We start from the raw sequence: 20,025 nt of genomic DNA on the forward strand, positions 1-20,025 counted from the left end.
TCAGTATTTATACCATTCCATGTGTGGCAGGGTATGTTGTGTTGCTGCCAGTAGGCCAGATTCTGTAAGCAGCAAGGCTGCATCTGTTCCATACCATGGTATGCAATCTAGCTGGTGGAAGAAATGTTCCCTTCTAAGGTGGGAAAAAGTCTTCCATCCAGCTTGATGTACAGGAGGTTTAATCTCTCTGAGCAGTGGAGCTAGTTGGAGTTGTTGAATCTGTTTTGCAGTATTCTGCCCTATACAACATTTCTCTTGTCACCACATCACATGTTGTCTCTAGTTAAACATTACTGTTCCCCACATGTGTGGGCAGGCAAAAATTGGTCTGTTTTCATGCTAAATTCACCCATTTTCTTTTAAAGAACAGGAAACAAGACATGATTGGTTCAAACGATTTTATGCAGTTTCACAGGAAGTTGATATGCATTGTCTCAACTGTGTATAGCTGTAGTCTGCAATCAAATGTGTAAGTTCTGGTGATTTTGCAGACTGTTTTTAAAGTTAAAAACAAACAGTACACACTTGTATAGAAATGCTTAGATGCATATGGAAATGTACAAATATGTATAAAAATAAATAGGCCTTCTGTACACGCAGTTCTGCTTTTCTTGAATGTGTCTGTGCATGTGTACGTATGCACGTGCACGCACACATCACGTAAAATCCTGAGCATGCCCCCTCGCCCCATGGTGGAAGCTTACTTGGTTCACTCGAAAGTATGGGGGGGGGGGGGCACACACACACACTTGTGTGGGATTTTACGGTGTATGTGCGTACACACACACACCAAACAAAGCTTCATGCCTCAACTTTTCATACAAATGCCATTTTCATTTTGGCAGCTGTTGCTTTTAATTTTGTCACGGAATTACTCAAGAACAGCATCCACTTCGAGGTATGTACTTAATGCACTATGTATTTCCTTGAAAGACATTTGTAGATCCCACACCTTCTTACAAGCCACGAAAAGACATGCAAGTTCATAATTTCTTTGAAATGCAGCAACAAAATTGCCAAAATAATCTAAGCGTGCAGCAACTTGTTGACGCAGCCAGGGGTGCTAAATAGCAAATACCTGCAGCTGTAATTTAGTAAACAGATTTCTCAAGAGTAGAAAAATTTTCAAGGAGAGATTGTAATCGTGCACTGCAGTATTGTGAATAGTGTAACAGCACACACTGTGGCAGGTTTGCAGGCAAATATATAGACATTAAAGTGGGCAAACTAAACAATTGATAACCAAGAAGGTTTATTAAAAATTAACCCAATGTTTCGGAGTCATTCAGACTCTCTTTATCAGGGGTGGCTTTGGGAAGCTGCAACAGCTTTTTATGTGTTTGACTTGCAGCCCTGACGGCAGTTCCCTCGGGAGGCAACCCTGCAAAAGCCCATGTATGTAGGGGCCAACAGTGTATGTAGGGCAACCTTGCTTTTCCAATTAACATAGGTTTAAAACAGAAATGTTTTTATAAGCCAGCCACTGCACCAATTTGAATTAAATTTGTTGCATTAGAGAGAAAACTTAATTCTACAGACTCCAAGAAACAATTTTTTTTTTTAGAATTTTTAATTTTGTCTAAAAATAACTGACAATTGATAATAAGCACGAAGTTTACAAATCCGTAGCTCTGCACCAATAGCTATTGCAGTTCTGTAAACTGCAGGCAAATCTGATATGAATTTACAGGTTACAATATTTACGAGTTTTGCAAAATTTCTGCTCGCATATTAGTGGTATATTTCAGAAGCATATAAAATACATATAGTTAGTCCACATTAGATGCATTATTAGGTGCAGTTTGCAAAAGTGTGACATTGTTATTCATAACTCTCATGCCCCAGCCACACTAGCAGAAGAATGTGCGCCGCAGAAGCTGCCTCGCGGCAGCTTTTCTGTGCTGTGGGAGAGATCAGTCTGAGACCGACTTTTCGTGGCTTGTCGCAGTGGCAGCGAGCCGTGAACAGAAGAGACCAGACCAATGAGAGCGGACCCGCCCAATTGCACGTTTCACACTGTAGTCGGTTCGCGTTGGCTCTCGCTTGCACTTGTTTTGATTGTCATGGTTTGCGATTCTCTCTCTCTTTTTTTTTACAGTGAAGAGACTAAACTGAGACGTCCCAATGGAACGGTTTTTAGATAGAGACAATGCACCATATCCGATTTAGTATGACAAGACGGACTCTGAATACATGGACGCGGAGGCGACATCCAGTACCTCATTCTTCTCTTGAAAGCTGCGACGCCGCAACAGAAGGTAGCACACCAAGCTGATTATGTTCAGCGGCAACGATGTCGTCATCTTTATCAGACATGACTCGCATTAAGAACGTAAACACAGCACCGATCTGTCAGCAGACGAATGAAAAAAGTGTGCGACATCTTGCACTTGCGCGCAGAGAAAAAAAGGGGCCGAGATTTTCATGTTGCGTGACTGCCGCAGCAGTTCGCCGCTAGTTTTGCAGTTATCGAGTATTTTTCTAGAGCTATTGATGGCAAAAATTGAAAATCCACCATGCTAGTAACTTGATTGTAACTGTTACATGCAACAAACCTTGTCAAAATCAGTGCAGTGGCTGCTGAGAAAAAATGGTTTATGCTTTCCTACGTATTCAGATAGAGCTCCTGAGGCGGACACACATGAAGGTAGTGAGCATGTAGCCTGTCAGTCTATGCTGCGGACCACTCTATTAAGAAACTATGTGTGCCACTACCCTCAGATTTTTCACTTGCACAAGCTTTTGCTTTCAGAATTTTTCTTTGACCATTACTTGCCACTTGTCTTTCCTAATGCAGCTTCCCCTCGGCATGAAAGCTGAGATGATGGAAGTTGCACTTGGCACCAGAACCTGAGAGCATAAACAAGGAGGCAGCATGGAGGAAGGGTAGGCTGATGCCACTTAAAGAGCCCCCAAAACACTTTAAATGTGAGCCAAACATTATTGCACTGCATGCAGCAGGGAATTCACAATCTTGTGTCAAAACAGAAAAAGCGCTAGCTCTTGCTTCTGCAATGTCATCATGGAATGTCTTCATAAGGATCTGGACCCACCAACAGCTGTTGCCTGATTTTTGACTGAGAGAACATTCACAGTAATTAATAATGACTAATTCTGAGTTAAATAAATTAGACATATACAATCTCAAAAAGACTATTTCATCTTTGCACAGCCGGTACACAGGACAGTTCTGCATAGCTGTGTCTGCAGCGCATGGCATCCGAAATAGCTGCAGTGTGTTGCGTAGTGCAGTCTACCGCTGTTGCCACGCAGTGCCGCGACAAGCCCTTTTGCCGTAGAGTAACTTTTCCCAGTGACTCTATTTCGGTGCCAATGCACTGAAACTTTGGGTGGGGCTTTCCCCCCCTTGGCCTTTTCTGCATAGCTTCCAGTGTTCTAGCAGAGACAAAGAGAGAGAGAAAACCACGTAGGGCTGCAATAACTCTACTTATACTTGAAGGATTTGGAACATTCTTACGGCAGAATATTTGCGAGACGTCCTTAAATAGTGCGGCGAATCCATAATTAGAAAAGTGTTGGAGGGCTCCTTTAACCTAATCGATATAAATTAGAAAAGTGTTTTAGGGCCCCTTTAATCTAAGCGATATAAACGTCATGGAGGGACTTAACGTATGTGCCACGAACTGAGGTAAGAAAATGTAACATAGTTGCACAGCTTTTTAGCACCATGCAGCAGTAGAGAACCCCTTGCCTTTTTCTTCTTTTTCTATTATTACTAATGTATTTATTTATGTTTTTATTATTACTTTTAGCCCTTAACATTGGTGGTTGCAAACTCGCAACATACTAAATAAGTGTAGCAAAACATTTGTCATGCACTCACGACAAACAATGTTTTCAGTGCTGGCATGCAGTGCCATTTAAAGCAATAGCAAGAGGCTGGCAACTGTTGTCTGGTGTCAAGATCAACAAGGTGCTCAAACCTACAACGTCAACTATTTTCTACAGTTTTTGTGAACATAAACAATGTCACTACAAGCTTCCAAAAATTTTTTTGCATTGTTTACATCCTAAAGATTATGACAGGTATGTAGTGAGCTTGAGAATACAGTTAGTTTTTGCATTACGACTTGCGAAGATTCAGGTGCGCCCTGGCACCTTCGTGCAGGCATTCACCTTTTCTGTCGTTCGTACGCCTCTCCCTTTTCACTCGTGTCGGGGTGGCCTTTGCTGCAGTGATGCTTCGCACTGCCTACCGCGGCAGCAGCATACAAAACAAACAGCTTTGCACAAGTTAAGCCAAGAACTGCCAAAGACTCATTTGTTTTTCTTGCGATGTGTGCCAGACGTCGTGACATACCGCGGAGTTCAGGGAAAATTCAGCTCTAGAACAAAATATTGCTGCCATTTGATTATGAGGGCTGAATGAAGTTAAAAATATAATGCAAGGATTTCTTCAGCTGTACCTTTAATAATCCTGGTGTTAAGGTGTGCATTGACATATAAAAAAGAAAAAAGCATTTCTCTAGCTCTCGATTGTAAGTGCTGCATGAAGTCTACACTATCGTCTTTGTGCTTATTGATGTGTTTTCACTCCGAAAAATATTGCTCATTCTGCCACTTGAATTGTAACAGCTCTCTACCAGCTGGCTCTTTTGTACCTTGGACTTGATTTGTGTGCACCAAAGCTTTGGCAGTGTACTAGACGTTACATTTTTTTCTTCATAGGCATGTTCACGAGACCCCGGCTATAATGTCGGAATTCATCACTTGCCCAAGATGCTATGAATTGCAGCATAGCTTGTGCCTTAGCTTTCCTTCTATGCGTACTGGTGTGCATACAAGTTCTTGAGCACCTGCAACAGATAAAATTTGTGAATACAACCGTTCCCCCAGCAACATTCTGGTAGTCTTGTGCTGAACATTGTTCTGGCCCACCATACCACATCAGAAGTTGTGTATATCCCCATCAAAAACCAGTATGTACAGCCCATTGTAAAAATGTAAAGGCCATTGTCAGCAACAGCAGACTTGCCTCTTAATGTTCCTTGTTACTAGGCATACAGTTGAAAAAGCAACAAAAATGTAACTAAAAGTGCACAAGGCAATGGTCTGCTCAATCTGATAATGTACCACAAAAGTCAGCTGCAAGCTCAGGCAGCTATGGCCACTGCTGGCAGGTTGTTTTGGTATGCCACTCACCACTGGCTCCAACCAGAGGAGACACCCTGTTTGGGGTGAAAAGCCTCCTCCTTTCAGAAGCAGCTAGCACAGTTCGCTGTGCAGGACGGAGCAATTCCAGCAGCTCATGGTAAGCATTGAGGTTCCACAAACCACTCTTGGCAACTTCATGTAAGTCTGAGTGTTCCACTCGAGCTAGGCACATAGCTGCAGCATCAGTAAGTTGAGCTGATTCCTGTTCACTGAAAGCAGGAAAGGGGTGAAGATAGGCAAATCAATTTTTTGTTAACATGCAGAAAGTGCACACCATCCACACTTGAAGGGCTTCTCACCAGGTCTTATTATTAATTTTGCTTATACACCAAGCGACAAAGTGCTGTCTGGGAGCATACATTTTTAATAAAAATTTAGTAATACAGTCCACCCTTACGGGACTCTTAGAATAAGAGGCGGAAATTTTTCACTTATGAAATAACGACAGATGTCCTTTCACTTCGAGCGCATCAAGACGACTCCTTCATTTTGAGTAGGGGGTATGGAAGAGAGTACAGAGAAAGAGAGAGTAACGACACACTGTGCCAAACAGGCTTTTTTGCTCTCTTCTTGCGCCCCGCACATGCAAGTGACTCGCTCCTAATCTGAAGGGCACCACCGCACTGCCTGTCGCTGTTCATGGAACGCGCCTGCCAGGTATTCGCACGCAGTTCGAGAGGTGATAAGTGTCTGGCGCTCCTGCCACAGCGACCTTCAGCAGTGCTGTTTTAGGTGAGGGAGTCCTCCTCACCACATCGGCGGCGGCCCCCAGCATGTGGATGCTTTGGCTCCAGAATGGAGGACGTGCAACAGGGACTGCAACATTTGGTCAAATTATCCAAAAGGCTGAATTAAGTAATGGCAGCAGAATGAATGAATTCCAATATATTTTATTGCTTGAAGTAGTTTGTTGTCGTCGACAGACAACATCAATACAGTATTACAAGAACTTTACATGTCATCATTGGTCAGCGACCCACAGACCTCAACATTGTCGTCGGTGCTGACAAAATCCTCAAAAAAGACATTGTCTACTGAATTTTTTGTATTTTCAAGCTTTTAGTGACCGCTACACACAATGTGGCGCCAGTGTGGGTTGAATTAAACAAGTTTTTTTTCCATATTAATGCATGGTTTCTAGCCGGGAATTTAGAGTGCATTTGAATTAAGTGAAAAGTCTAATTAGCCAAGGTAAGGAGTCAACTGTAGTGGAGCTAGAAGCAGATGAAAAGTTGAGAGGTGACAGTATGAGAAGGCGAGTCACCACAGCAGAGGCTTTCTCCCATTAATTCAGCCAGTGCCTGCAAGTGAATTCCTTTCCCTGCCTCCTCCGATATTGAAGCCGAGGGCCTGCATGACGTTTTTGTCACGATTCCCACTTCTTCTCTTTCTTTTTTATCTGTCTCTGCTCATTCTTATCTTGCTGCATAGTGCATTTGCAGTGGTTGTTTTAGTGCTCTGCATTTCATGGCATGTTTCCATTCGTACTAGCCATTTGTTCAGTGCATGTGACTCGGAGGCACTAGCTATGATGTCATCTCTGGTGGTAGAGTGGGTAGCTCCTTCAAGAATGGCGCACATAAGTGCAATACTATGCAGACACTAAGGTCACAGCATAATAGCTCCACACTTGTCTGTTTGGAATGCTCAAACCAAGTGAGGGCCCTTTAAGCTCCAGTGGCTGTCAAATGTGACAAAAAAAAATGGCTTACCTAAATTTCAGGTGCCTGATCACAATAATTTTTTTCCAGGCCTTGAAAATTGCCTCTAGCGTGAGTCTTGCATACAGTTCTTGTGCATGAGCAGGCAATCCCACAAGAACTGGTATTACTGTATCTAAAGCTTGATCCAGAATGGGTGATACAGGGACATTTTTGTCCTGCCCTGCCAAGTAGAAGGAGCGGGAGGTGGGGATTAAGCATTAGATAGAATGTGCCTGTACTATCCTTAGATTGGCTATTGTGTGTAGAGAACAAAAATATAGTACCTTGCTTATGAAATCGTCTAGCTGTTGGCATCACTGCCTGTAGATTTTGCAGGCAGGTTTTGTAGCAGTTATCTTGGTAACGTGCAGCAACTGAGGCCTGTAAACACTAAATGTGCCAAAAAAAAAAAATGTTTGAGCTTAGCCTCCAAGAAAGCAACATTTTGCCGTACCTCTAGTGCATCCACAGCAGATGCACACAACGAGTTCGCATGGAAAGAAAGATTTGTTGTGTTTTCAGGCTTGTCCCAGGAAGGTTGTGCACGCTTTGAAGAAGCAATAATTGGCTGAAAGTAAGATGCACTCATGAAATTGCAGTACATACAACATTCACTGCATGCCCACGGCTACAATTCATTTAGGCATCATTATTTGGTGTAATAGTTGTAATATTTCTGTGATTATTCCCTCAAAATTCAAATGTCCCCATCTGAATTATATTTGAGGAAATATGCATCTTTTAGACAAGACATTCCTACTATATGTATTATGAATGAAAGTGCAGGCATATTTATAACTTCCTGTTCTCAATATGTGCAGGATAGAACCCACAGATTGTGGTGGTGGCATTCAATATTTGGTTCGTAATCATTAAACCAGTTCTACTTCTTTTTCTATGTTATTTCCCTAAGAACCAGAAGTTAGCACTGTTTTCACACCGCGAAAAGATACAGCAGCTCTTCATACTGTGCAGGGGGTGCAGTAGAAGACTAGAACTGAGTGAGGCACACACAGACATAAAAGACTGCACTAGCAACTCATGGTTATTAAAATTTCACTGCCTATCTTCCTGCTGAGTTCAGGAAGCACATTTCTTTTCTTGACAACAAAACAGACGGTGTACTAAAAGCATGGAACCTTCGCTGATTATGGCTTTCATTCTATAATTTCTTGTGTGCACTTATATATAGGATAGCTGATTATGCTGCATTTTGGAAAAAGTAGAAAACAACCAGTCAATGCGTGTCTTTGTAACACATAATGTTTAGCGTCGACTACCTTGCCCAGTCATTTATACAGCAACCTTTCTTTGTGATGTATTTTTGGACACTTGACAATAGCACATTGTATACAACTCCTTCCACACAAGAGATGACCGGGTGCTGATCTTTCTGGCACCCTATCACTTTTTCTGGTCAGTGAGCACAGATGGTTTAGCTTTTCTGGTGCAAAAAAAAACATGTTAAACCAACCTGACCAGTCACTTTCTTCAGTCCAAGTGAAACCTTGTGTAGATATGGAATGAATGCTAGCTTCTGCTTACTTCCAGATACATTCACACGGACGCTATCTGGGTTCCACAATTTTTTCAACAGATTACCTGCAACTGAGACAATCACATCCATTGGGTAGCCTGCCGCTAACAGACAAACTGCTTATTCTTGTAGTCTAGGCTTTACAGGGAGACAACAAGACAGCATTTATGGAACTAAAGTTGAAAATACCGCACTTGATCAACTTTGAGTGGTAAGAGTTGTACGTCAAGAATGGTTTGTTAGCTCGACAACGAAAAGCCCAGTAGACATGTTTTTCTGTACATGTTCGTTGAAGGTCCAAAAACTGCAAGGTATTATTGATTCACGAGTTAACAAAAGGGGTACAAAACAACTCTGGAATATTTCTAAAATCTTGGCTTCCTGGTCAAGACTAGCATAGGTAATGCCCTGAATGATTAAAAATTGTCAATGTACCTAAAAATTCATAATACAGTTAAGCTCATTTTTAGGACTCCCTAGCGGCGGTGAAAACGTCCGAAAAAATGAATGCATGCCTTTTACTGCCCCTAAGAGCTTAAATCGCCAGAGGCGCATCTGAAATAGCTCTGAAGGCTTGCCAGTACACTTATTAGGCGTATCGGTGCTTGTACTGCGATAGGAGATGGCAGGTGCACGCATGTATAATTAAGGAATACATACCGTGTCCTGTGACAATTGCCCCCTTTCCACTCTTGGTATGCTTCACCACGCCTCAATGCTGTATTGAGGCGAAGTTGACTTTTAAGAACCGGCATTATGCAACGTGCCGTGCTTTCCGAGCTTCAAAGCCATTGGTGAGGATGACAAAAGCGGAGTCAGCGCAATTGCTAACAGCGGCGCATTGTTAATGAAAAACTAGGCACTGAACAGCAAGAAGCTTGGCAGCAAATGTCGAAGTAGCTAGGCCTAGCGTTGCAGCGGTGGTGGCTACGGCTGCCAGCCGATCAACGAGCGAGAGCGCCAGTTCGAGGCAGCAAGATAATAAAAATGCTGCCAGTGATGTCATGTTGAAATGCCACCACCCTGAATCTACAAATAAAACATGTGGTAGCATCTATGCGTTCTGCATCGAACAAAGATCTTTCACGTCTATCGACCATGCTATGAAGCCCTTACGCAAGGTTTGCGTTAAAAAGTCCACAATGGCATCAGTTTTCTTAGCAAGAAAAGGCTGTCAATTGGAAGCAGCTAGTTTGCCCTCCAATGCTCCCTCTCTTCCCTTTCAATGCTCTGCCATGTCCTGTTATCTGAGATAAACCTTAGAGGACACACTGCCCTGTGCATTTTAACACTGAGCATTGCCTGTAATGCAGTGCAGTTGCTTACACATTTTGCAAACTGGCAATGGTTTATTGAAATGCAAATGTTATTTCCCTTGGCCTTTAACTTTAGCAGCAAAACTTTTCAATGTGATGGTTTCATGTGGTTTAGATCCACACTGTGCCTGGAACATGACGACAAAGCCACCTTCTTCGTAAGTGGACAGTGACCCCATAAGACTGCTCACGAAGAATGTTGATAACATACTGCAATGGTAGTCAAGGTACCGGTCGGCTTCAGTTTGTCACCTTGTCAAATGCAATGTTCATGATCCTTGCACGGAATGAGTGGTATACAAAATATCACTGTCATGAGGCCGAAATAAATCAAACAAAGGCTGTTCTATAAATAACCAGCTAAGACAGCACATGCAAAACATGATGCATTACAAGGATGGGCCCACGTCAGCACATTGCAATGATCCAATGACTGTGGTTGTTTTCTACTTTTTTTTCCAAATTGTAGCATAATCAGCTCTCGCAAAGATAAGTCTACAGGAGAAATTCCTTGTCTCCTACTGCATCCAATGCACAGTATGAATTACCAGCTCACAAAAAAGCAGCACTCTTATCAGCCGTACCTTCTTATTCTGCAAAGCCACTGTTGCACCTTCAAGGACGTACACATTAACTAAATGCTCCACTTGTCTTTCACGCACAAACATGCGCAAACACGTGCATGTATGTGCAGCACATACAGTGCTCAGCAACTGAAGTGCGATAATCTACCCGCATGGTGGCCAGAACTTTTGGCATTGTTAGGGGGGGCCAAACGCAGTCACAATGCATCGCAAAAGCCTTCACATTCATCCTACACCAAAATGCATCAGCTCTGTGTCCCTAGCTACGACTGCCATGCAGACCGATTATCGCATTTGAATCACTGAGTACTGCACATAGAGTAGCTACAACAAATATTTCTCATTCCCAGTCAGAGCAGCACCACTGCTTTAAGAAATATGTATTTAGTATTTCCATTCTGTTGTCATTTATTACAGGTGGTCAAATTGCTATGTATTAAAATGCTATTAAAAAGAACTCAACTGCATTGGTGTGTCAAAAGTACATAAAAGCCCCGTTAATTCGAAGTTGTAAAAACAGGTAAAAATTTAGAAAAAGGTCGAGTTACTTTACCATACACTAAAGAGGATAAAAGTGAAAGCCTGCGCGCTCGCGAGACATTAAATTACTTGACATTCTACAGATGCGTTGTTACTTCCTATTTGTTTTCTCCCACCAAAGGAAGTGGGTGCAAGTGCATTAACTGTGCCTTAATTAACTTCACCCTAAACAGTGGTGGAACAGTCATTGCACCTTTTGGTGCAGGTCCTGGCGCATGCAAAAAGCCAATTTGGTGCAGCAGCAAGAACTTTTGCCACCGCATTCAATGCAGGTGCGCTTACCATATACCATGCACATTTTAACTGATTTAGTCGATATGTTGTGCAGACGGGTTTGCATGAGGCTTACCCTGCAAGCACAGTCAGGAAAGGACGCAACGCTCCTCCACACTGCAATGCACAAAGGGCGCTATGGCTGGGTTTGTTGATACATCGCAGAGAAGATGCAACAGCAAGACAGTCACGACTTGTGCGTAAAGGCTCACCGCAAGACCGATCAGAACGCATGCCTGCACTGAATATGACATCATGCATTATACTCATGTCATGTCATGCACATTTGGGGGTTTTCGAATAGGCCTGCAAAGGTTTTCAGCCGCAAGAAAAAAATAATAGCATCAGTGCCACTGCACATGCACGAGACGCAAACAGGGTTTTATGTTTGCGTCGGTGACCATTTCACCGAAATAGTGCAGCTGTGTAGTGCTGTGTAGCACATTCGACCTCATTCGCTAATACCATTTTGAACTATGCACCATGCGCGATTCTGATCACAGTGGCTCTATTGTAAAGCCCTGCTATCAACCATAAACATCGAAAAAGCTTAACTTTAATCCTAGAATGCGACAGCCTCCTTCAGCGAACTCCATGGCACCATGCAGGTTCAATGAAAGCCGAAACAAAGCGCCAGTAAGATGGTACAGCGGCACTACATTGTACTTCCGTCAGATAAAAATGCGCGAATGATGAACCGGACGGCTCCAACGGGTCCACAGAGTTTCTCACTATATGGTGCGAAACTCTAAGGATAGGCCTTTGCTTCCTTCTATGATGATGATGATAGCAGGCTGTTGATTTTGATTTTAGTTTTGCTAGCTGCGAAGCATCAACGGAAGGAGAGATTCGCTCTTATGCATGCTTTGGCACAGGCTCGGCGCAATATTCCGCTAAAATGTCGTTTTGGTGCCAATGGCGTAAATGCCCACTCTCAGCGCAGTCTGCTGCAATTGGCACAGCTGTTCCACCACTGCCTAATTAACAGCAAAGGTCGTGGGTTTGATTGCATTAATTAACTCTATCTTAACAGTGTTTTAATTAAATTCACCTTAGCACTAATGTCATGGGGTCAACTCCCACCAAAGATCGTGGGCTCAAGTGCCTTGATTAAATCTATCTTAATTAACTTTGCCTTAGTTAACTTCAACTTAACGCCACAGGTTGTGGGTTCAAATGCTTAACTCTATCTTAATTCCCTGTGCCTTCACTTTGCCATAACTAACACCAAAGGTCGAGGGTTCGACCCCGAATTTGGTGCCATTAAATTTTGCTGCCATAATGCCAGATGGCCAATTTTTCTACTCGTGAGCCATCTAAGGCTTTCATCTTAAGTGGTAAGCGCAGTGGCGTAGCTAGGCCGTCTGGCACCCGGGGCCCATAGGTCTTCTGCCCCCTGCCCCCCCCCCCCTCCCCACCGGGTGTAGTAGAGGATGTCAACAATTTCCAGGTGTCTTCAGACGTATATGACACCCCCACTGGCCCCTTGCACCCGGGGCCCACGGCCCCCCGGCCCCCCTGTTGCTACGTTACTGGTTAAGCGGAGTTTCGAGATAAGCGAATTCACAAAAATGTAAGCCCCTGGCCTTGCATAGACCCCATAGAGCCTTTAATGATAGGAGCCAGCAGTCACTAAATTTCTCACAAAAACTCAGTGTACCAGGAGCTGTAGCTTCAGTAGATCACCGAGCTGATAACATAATAAATAATATTTGGGGTTTTACGTGCCAAAACCACTTTCTGATTATGAGGCACGCCGTAGTGGAGGACTCCGGAAATTTTGACCACCTGGGGTTCTTTAACGTGCACCTAAATCTAAGCACACGGGTGTGAGCTGATAACATGTCACTCATGTCTCTGCTAGATGTGCTTATCAAATACGAAACCTACAAAATAACATGTCACTCATGTCTCTGCTAGATGTGCTTATCAAATACGAAACCTACAAACTTCCCTGCAGTGTCTGAAACTTGAGTGGAGTGGAACGTAAGCAGCCCTCAACCAAAACTGTCCATTATCAATGAGATCACAGACAGCTACGAATGGCAGATTATAAAAGTGGCGTAGGATCGAGCAGAATTCGCTACAGATGGCAATACTGCAGCAGCACAGAAACTATGGAAACCATTGAGTAGCAGCCTTTTCCCAACATTTTTGCAGTCGAGATTTCGAGATATCTGGAATGCAGCGCAAAAGCATTTCCAGATATGAGGTGAAAAACACGAAGAATTTGGCACCAAGCTGAAAAAAAAAATTGTCTTTACCAATATTTCGAGATATCAGAGTTCGAGTTAACGTGGGTTTACTGCATTATGAGTGGCACCACACAAGAAACCAAAGAGCCTGCTTACTAGAGACATCGGCCAATGAGACATCGGTCCACCTGGCCATAGGCCAGTTGGACAATGGAAGGAAAGAAAAAGAAATTTGGGCAGGGTGTCTACCAAGTTGACATTTCCAAGGTGCCTGAGTTTTCTAGGTTTTTCCTGAGAGCCTTTGCAAAATTCCCTGGGTGACATGGAACTTTGTTTTATGTCAAGACGGGCTGACACCATGTCACCCGATGGAGTCACTATCTAGTAAGCATGTTAAAAAAAGAAAGACTTATTCCAGTTTGAATAGTAAGGAGTAGCGTTTATCTTATTTACAATAGAAAACTGAAGGGAGGGGTAATAAAATGCACAGTGAATAAAATATCTTCGAAAAAGAAATGGTAAAGCTTATTGCAAATAGAGTCCAACATTTTCAAATACAAATAAAAAGATGTGTATACAGAAGCAAATATTTTCGAAAATGAGCTATTTCTATCAATTCATGGCAAGCTCATCGGTATTAAGCCTGAACTTTGTCGTAAGTGAAATTCTCGCAGCCGCTGGAAAGTCAACCTCAACTGTCCTGACATACTCTCAACCAGCACACAATGCCTCAGTGTTGCATTTCACTGCTTTAAAGAGTTTATCTTGGTTTGGATGAGGGTCACCTGAACCTCAGCGTCAGCCAACACTTTGCTTTTTGAGCTCAAGCTCCTTCAAAGAAGAGACGGCACAGTTTGTTTCCCAATCATTCCTCAATGTGACGGTCCTTTCTGTTTTCTTCCTCGTTCTGCCGCATGTTTGCCCCACGGACCACTTGAAGCATCTTCTTGGTCAGTTGTACAGTTAACATCCGAAAAAATGAATGCATGTCTTTTACTGCCCGTAAGGACTCAAATCGCCACACGCACATTCGAAAAAGCTCTGAAGGCATGCCAGTACACTTATTAGGCATATCGGTGCTCGTACTGTGACAGGAGACGGTGGGTGCATGCGTGTATAATTAGGCAATACATAATGTGTCCCGTGACAATTGCCCCTTCCCACTTGTTAAGCTTCACCATAATACACAGCCCGTGGCATGTGGCGTGTTTCACATCCAAGCCTTGGGGTGGCGCGACAACAGCGCACTGCCGGCAGCGGTAATCGAAGCATCAGCTAAGCCTTTATATCGTAAACTTTATTTGTGATGCTTCAAACCAGCACGTACAAAAAAACATTTCTCTCTTAAATGTTAAGCTGTTTGAAGCAAATTCAGCTTAAACGCTGAAAAGCTTCATATAGTGAGAACTTCTCGAAGGGGTAACAGCAAGAGAGAGAGCAAGCAGCCTGGACCAGAAGACGAACAGTCGTGACAGAATTCGCCCTTGCGTAAGCTATGTGTTTATGCGCAAATCGAGCTGCAGTTTGTTGGATATTGTGAACGAAGTGGTGTGACATCTTCAGCTACAAAACTGGAGGAACTTTAGCAACGTACCAGCCTGCGGCGGCTTTTTGCGATCGGATGTATTTCTTCATTCAGTGGCGGACAGCTTGTGTTCACCAAAAATGTGTGGCGAGACTGTACGTAGTATCTTTTTTCAAATAAACAACTATGCATGTTGCGCACCAGTATATCTTCTGAAATGCTATTCGCATGTGTTTTATTTCATCTAAAACATTGATGCCATTATAATAAAGCTCTTTATTTGCAGCAAGTTGGTGCAATTAACGTCATGATTTTGCTCGGCCTATGCAGCAGTACCAACCTTCAAAGGTAAATGTACAAGCTAATTCTGAGTCATCAATAAGTAAAAAAGAAGTATATATGTGTGTGTGTGTGTGTGTGTGTGTGTGTGTGTGTGTGTGTGTGTGTGTGTGTGTGTGTGTGTGTGTGTGTGTGTGTGTGTGTGTGTGTGTGTATATATATATATATATATATATATATATATATATATATATATATATATATATATATATCTGGCCAAAGCAAGCGGGCAGCGCAGCAGCAATAGCAGAAGCAGACGACGCCAGCGTCGGTCGTCTGCTGTGTGGTATTCCTCACATGTGTCATTCCGCTTTTGACACACGTCACTTTCTAAACAACTAGAAATTATTCAGACATCACCTGTCGTTTTTAAATTTAGATAAGTGAATAATATTGAAAACATCATCTAGTATTAGTAGTAGATGAACATTTTTCGGGTATCAGTACAACTACCGTTAGAATCCAGGCAGCGCTAGCGTTGCCTGCGAGAAACAGCCCCATTGGTCATATTGGAATGTCACCAGCTTGGCAATACTTCATGTATACTTCAGTGCGTAACATTGCTGTGCTAAGGCGCATCTGCCTTTCAGGAACCAGCATTATGCAACAAGCCGTGCTTTCTAAGCTTCGAGGCCAATCGCGTGAATTACAGAGGCAAAGTTGGTGCCATTGCTGACAGCGGCGAATTCTTTCAACGAAAAACACGACACTGCACGGCAAGAACCTTAATAGCAAATGTTGAAGCAGCTATGCCTCACCTTGCCGCAGTGGTGGCTACGGCTGCCAGTGGATCTGCATGCAAGAGCGCCGATTTGAGGCGGCGAGGTAATCAAAATGGCAGCAGTGGTGGCTTTGATTAATGCCGTTTCAGACCTGCGGTCACGGCAAAATGTCCCAAAGATTGGACGGCGAAGAGTTCTTGCGTCCGAAATTTGAGACGTTCTGATACATTGACTCTATGGGGTACGTGGTGGCGCTGCGAAGCCGTCCAAATTATTGGGAATACGAAAAGTCGGTCGTTGACTGTAAACTGGCAACTCCTCCAGCGGATGACAGGACGTCAAAGACGATTAATTACGATTCCTGTCTGTTACTCGAGCCACCATTACCGCGACTTTCGGCCCTTTCAATAAAATTACAGCTAATTTTCCCTGATAGAGGCTCGAAATCCCTGAGAATTTCTGGTTGGTAGACACCCTGATTAAACAGAAAGCTAAAAGAAAAGAATAGAAAATTGGCAAAACTTGCACAGCATTTTGTGAAAGGCAAGAGAATTGCTGTCACACTTGCCTGGAGATCGCAGAAGACAACTTGGGGCAGCAAAGGTGGTGCCCATGAATGCAGGTTGCTGCGCAGACTAGTTTCAGCCCAGTGCAATATGTGCCAAAGGGTCAGCGCCAGATAGACCTTAGCTGCACACAGTATTACAAAAAACAAAAATCGATTCATTAAGTACAGCTGTGCCAGAGAAATCATGACTTAACTATGTGTACTGTGGCAATTCTGACGAAGTATAAGCCCTAAATAGTTGTCAACAAACTTGGCCATCAAGGACACCTAGCAGCTTTTGAATGAATGAGCAGTGCGCTCAGGCACTGCTCAAACGCTCAGTAACTTTATTTGAGACTGCGTTAAGACTGATTTACATTAATAGTGCACGACAATAAAACAGAACGCTGGAACTGTCCGTTGTGCAGCCATTGACTGCCCGGTTCTTGCCCTGTGTGTCACATGCTCTTCATGAGTGTGTGTATGTATGAGAGAGAGTGTGTGTGCATCTTCCACAACCTGCAAATTCCTGCTCTAGATGGCTGCCTATCAGATGCTCTAGCGTATGGGCCTCAGCCTTTATGCTTAGCCTGGCTAGCCATCTACAGTACCATGTTCCCGCTTGTAAAGATTATTATTGTTTGGGTACTATGTTAAATTTTATATTTTGTACGGTATTATGCAATATATATATATATACTTATTTATTTTATTTCTTCATACTGTCAACCCTTTGGCAAGGTTATTATAGGAGTGAGGTTTTCAAAATATCACACCCATAAACAACTGGCAGGAGCAAGAAAACAGTTGGCTAAAGTGTGTGGGGATGTGCAACTCTCGCGCATCTCCTGATATGTTGTTTTCTCGCATAGCTCCCGTCTCCTTTAATCCGGCTTCGCCGCGTTGCTTTACTCCGGCAGTCGGTATGCTTGCAGGGTAGTACGAGAGATGGCGCGAGTGTTGCTCAGCTAACGCCACCTAACGGCGGGGTTACTTGGGTGCAAAAAGGAGAAGGCTCTTCCTCTTTGGCTCGGGATCGGCAAGTGGCGCAGACGTTCTGCATGTGCGCCGATCCATGCTTCTGTGAGATCGTTTCGCGAAGTCTACTCCGGAATGGACGAACACGATCGTTCGAACGCGTCACCGTTCGCGTGACCGTATGTGCGAACGACCAGGCATTGGTGTCCAGCATGGGGCGAACATATTCGCTCGTTATCTGGTCGCGATGAGTCGGACTTCCATGATTTGTCGCGCACCCATCAGCATGTTTTGTGGATAGCAACTCTGCTAGCAGGCATTGATCTAGAAAACGTACAATAAATTGTGATTGTTTGCACTACTGTGTTGTGGTTCCTTTGTCCCAAGAGCACGGGTAAGAACCCCACAAATGCAAACAAAAAAAGAAAAACAAAAAATTAAATTATGAGGTTTTACACGCCAAAACCACTTTCTGATTATGAGGCACGCAGTAGTGGAGGACTCCGGAAATTTCGACCACCTGAGGTTCTTTTAACGTGCACCTAAATTTAAGCGCACAGGTGTTTTCGCATTTCGCCCTCATCGAAAACAAAACAAAAAAAAGAAGAAGAAGAAGGAAGAGAAGGCACGCACAATGCATAGTACTAGTGTTAGCGTAGTAGTTTGCATAATATAGACAAACAACCTTTTAAGTTGGAGAATAAATACAACAGTAAGCACAAATACAATAATGTAAAGCATGCCATTAGGAAAAATATATATAAGGATAGGAAAAACATAAATGTGATATGCTTACAAATGCATCAGTACATACAAACTAAACAGTTTTTTGCACTAGTTCTACAAAGTCGTCTATTCTATGCTCTTCTACTATAAGCCAGTAAAGACCATTGCATTCTCGTATGCATCTAGGAAAAAAAAGGATAAAAAAAATGTGTTGTTGCACGAGTATTCTTGGAGTGTGAGATAATGCGTGTAATGTGTTTGTCTTGTTTTCTTAGTTTCAACGTATCCTGTGTGGTATTATATTAAAGCAGGTGTGCAGTAACCTACGTAGAAACTTTAGGCGATTTAGTTTAGCTCGACTTTGGAGAGTAGATAATCCTGCACGACATAACGATTCCGGCAGGGAATCCAGGTGGCGATAACAGTTAAAAATATATCTAACCACATTCCACTGCACGTTTTCAAGCGTGTTGATATCACTACTTGTGAATAGAAACCAGATTATACTAACATATTCTAGAAACAGTCTGACATGTGCAATGTATGCTAAAAGTTTAGTGTCATGGTTAGCATGTCGTAGCATCCACTTGAGGAAAAACAATTTCTTCAATTTCACACTTATTGTTTCCACATGCTCTGTCCAGCCGAGATCAGACGAGATTATAATGGCAAGAAATTTGTGCTGGTTTACGTTAAGCAGCAGCAGCAGAGCCTGTTTTATGTCCACTACAGGACGAAGGCCTCTCCCTGCGACCTTTACTTACCCCCATTCTGCACCAACCGATTCCTCCGGCTAGCACCTGCGAATTCCTTAACTTCATCACTCCACCTAGTCTTCTGTTGTCCTCGACTGCGCTTCCCTTCTCTTGGCACCCATTCTGTAACCCTAATGGTACACCGGTTATCTAACCTACGCATTACATGACCTGCCCAGCTCCATCTCTTTTCTTAATGTCAATCAGAATATCAGCTATCCATGTTTCCTCTCTGATCCACACCGCTCTCTTCCTATCTCTTAATGTTACGCCTAACATTCTTCGTTCCATCACCCTTTGCACGATCCTTAACTTGTTTTTAAGCTTCTTTATCAGTCTATTAACGCAATTTCTGTAAGACAACATACGCGTCAGTGAACTCACCACAATTTCTTTCTTTCCTTCCCTCCTCTCTCCCTGTTATCTTTGTTTTCCCCCTTTCCCATTCCCCCGGTGTAGGGTGGCCAACTGGACATTATTCTGGTTAACCTCCCTGCCTTCTACTTATCTCTTTCTCTCCTCCTTCCTTTGTCAGTCTCCAAGTTTCTGCCCCATATGTCAGCGAATAACAGTCAATTTAATCAAAGATGGAGGAGACATAATGCTAGGAAAACTGGTGGCTCTCTATACGAAGTGTCTATCAACTGCAAGGGTCCCAGAAAACTGGAAGAATGCAAACATTATACTAATCCACAAAAAGGGCGACATTAAAGAACTAAAAAATTATAGGCCCATTAGCTTACTCCTAGTATTATATAAAATATTTACCAAAATAATCTCCAATAGAATAAGGACAACACTGGACTTTAGTCAACCAAGGGAGCAGGCTGGCTTCAGGAAAGGTTACTCTACGATGGATCGCATCCATGTCATAAACCAGGTTATTGAGAAATCTGCAGAGTACAATAAGCCTCTCCATATATGGCTTTCATAGATTACGAAAAGGCATTTGATTCAGTAGAAATACCAGCAGTCATAGAGGCATTACGTAATCAAGGAGTACAGACCGCTTAGATAAATATCTTGGAAAATATATACAGAGATTCCACAGCTACCTTAATTCTACACAAGTAGGAAGATACCTATAAAGAAAGGGGTCAAACAAGGAGA

The 20,025-nt window shown here is 43.0% G+C and overlaps 1 protein-coding gene across 3 annotated transcripts in view; it reads right to left on the bottom strand.

Annotated features, from left to right (window-relative positions):
* Positions 1 to 383: 383 nt before the first annotated feature.
* LOC139054345 (uncharacterized) overlaps positions 384 to 20,025 on the bottom strand; it is a 34,871-nt gene continuing 15,229 nt past the window's right edge. Inside the window, exons 5-12 of one of the 3 annotated variants that reach the window (XM_070531205.1) lie at positions 16,478 to 16,599; positions 11,205 to 11,245; positions 7,333 to 7,446; positions 7,163 to 7,268; positions 6,888 to 7,059; positions 5,164 to 5,384; positions 4,736 to 4,817; positions 384 to 2,850 (exon numbers count right to left, since the gene is read on the bottom strand). In XM_070531205.1, coding sequence (XP_070387306.1) covers positions 7,335 to 7,446; positions 11,205 to 11,245; positions 16,478 to 16,599 — 275 coding nt within the window. In that variant the 3' untranslated portion in view covers positions 384 to 2,850; positions 4,736 to 4,817; positions 5,164 to 5,384; ... (1 more) ...; positions 7,163 to 7,268; positions 7,333 to 7,334. The other 2 variants (XM_070531204.1, XM_070531206.1) reach the window with 2 other exon arrangements.

This window comes from Dermacentor albipictus, chromosome 1, assembly GCF_038994185.2.
Source record: "Dermacentor albipictus isolate Rhodes 1998 colony chromosome 1, USDA_Dalb.pri_finalv2, whole genome shotgun sequence".
Classification (NCBI taxonomy): Eukaryota; Metazoa; Arthropoda; class Arachnida; order Ixodida; family Ixodidae; genus Dermacentor; species Dermacentor albipictus.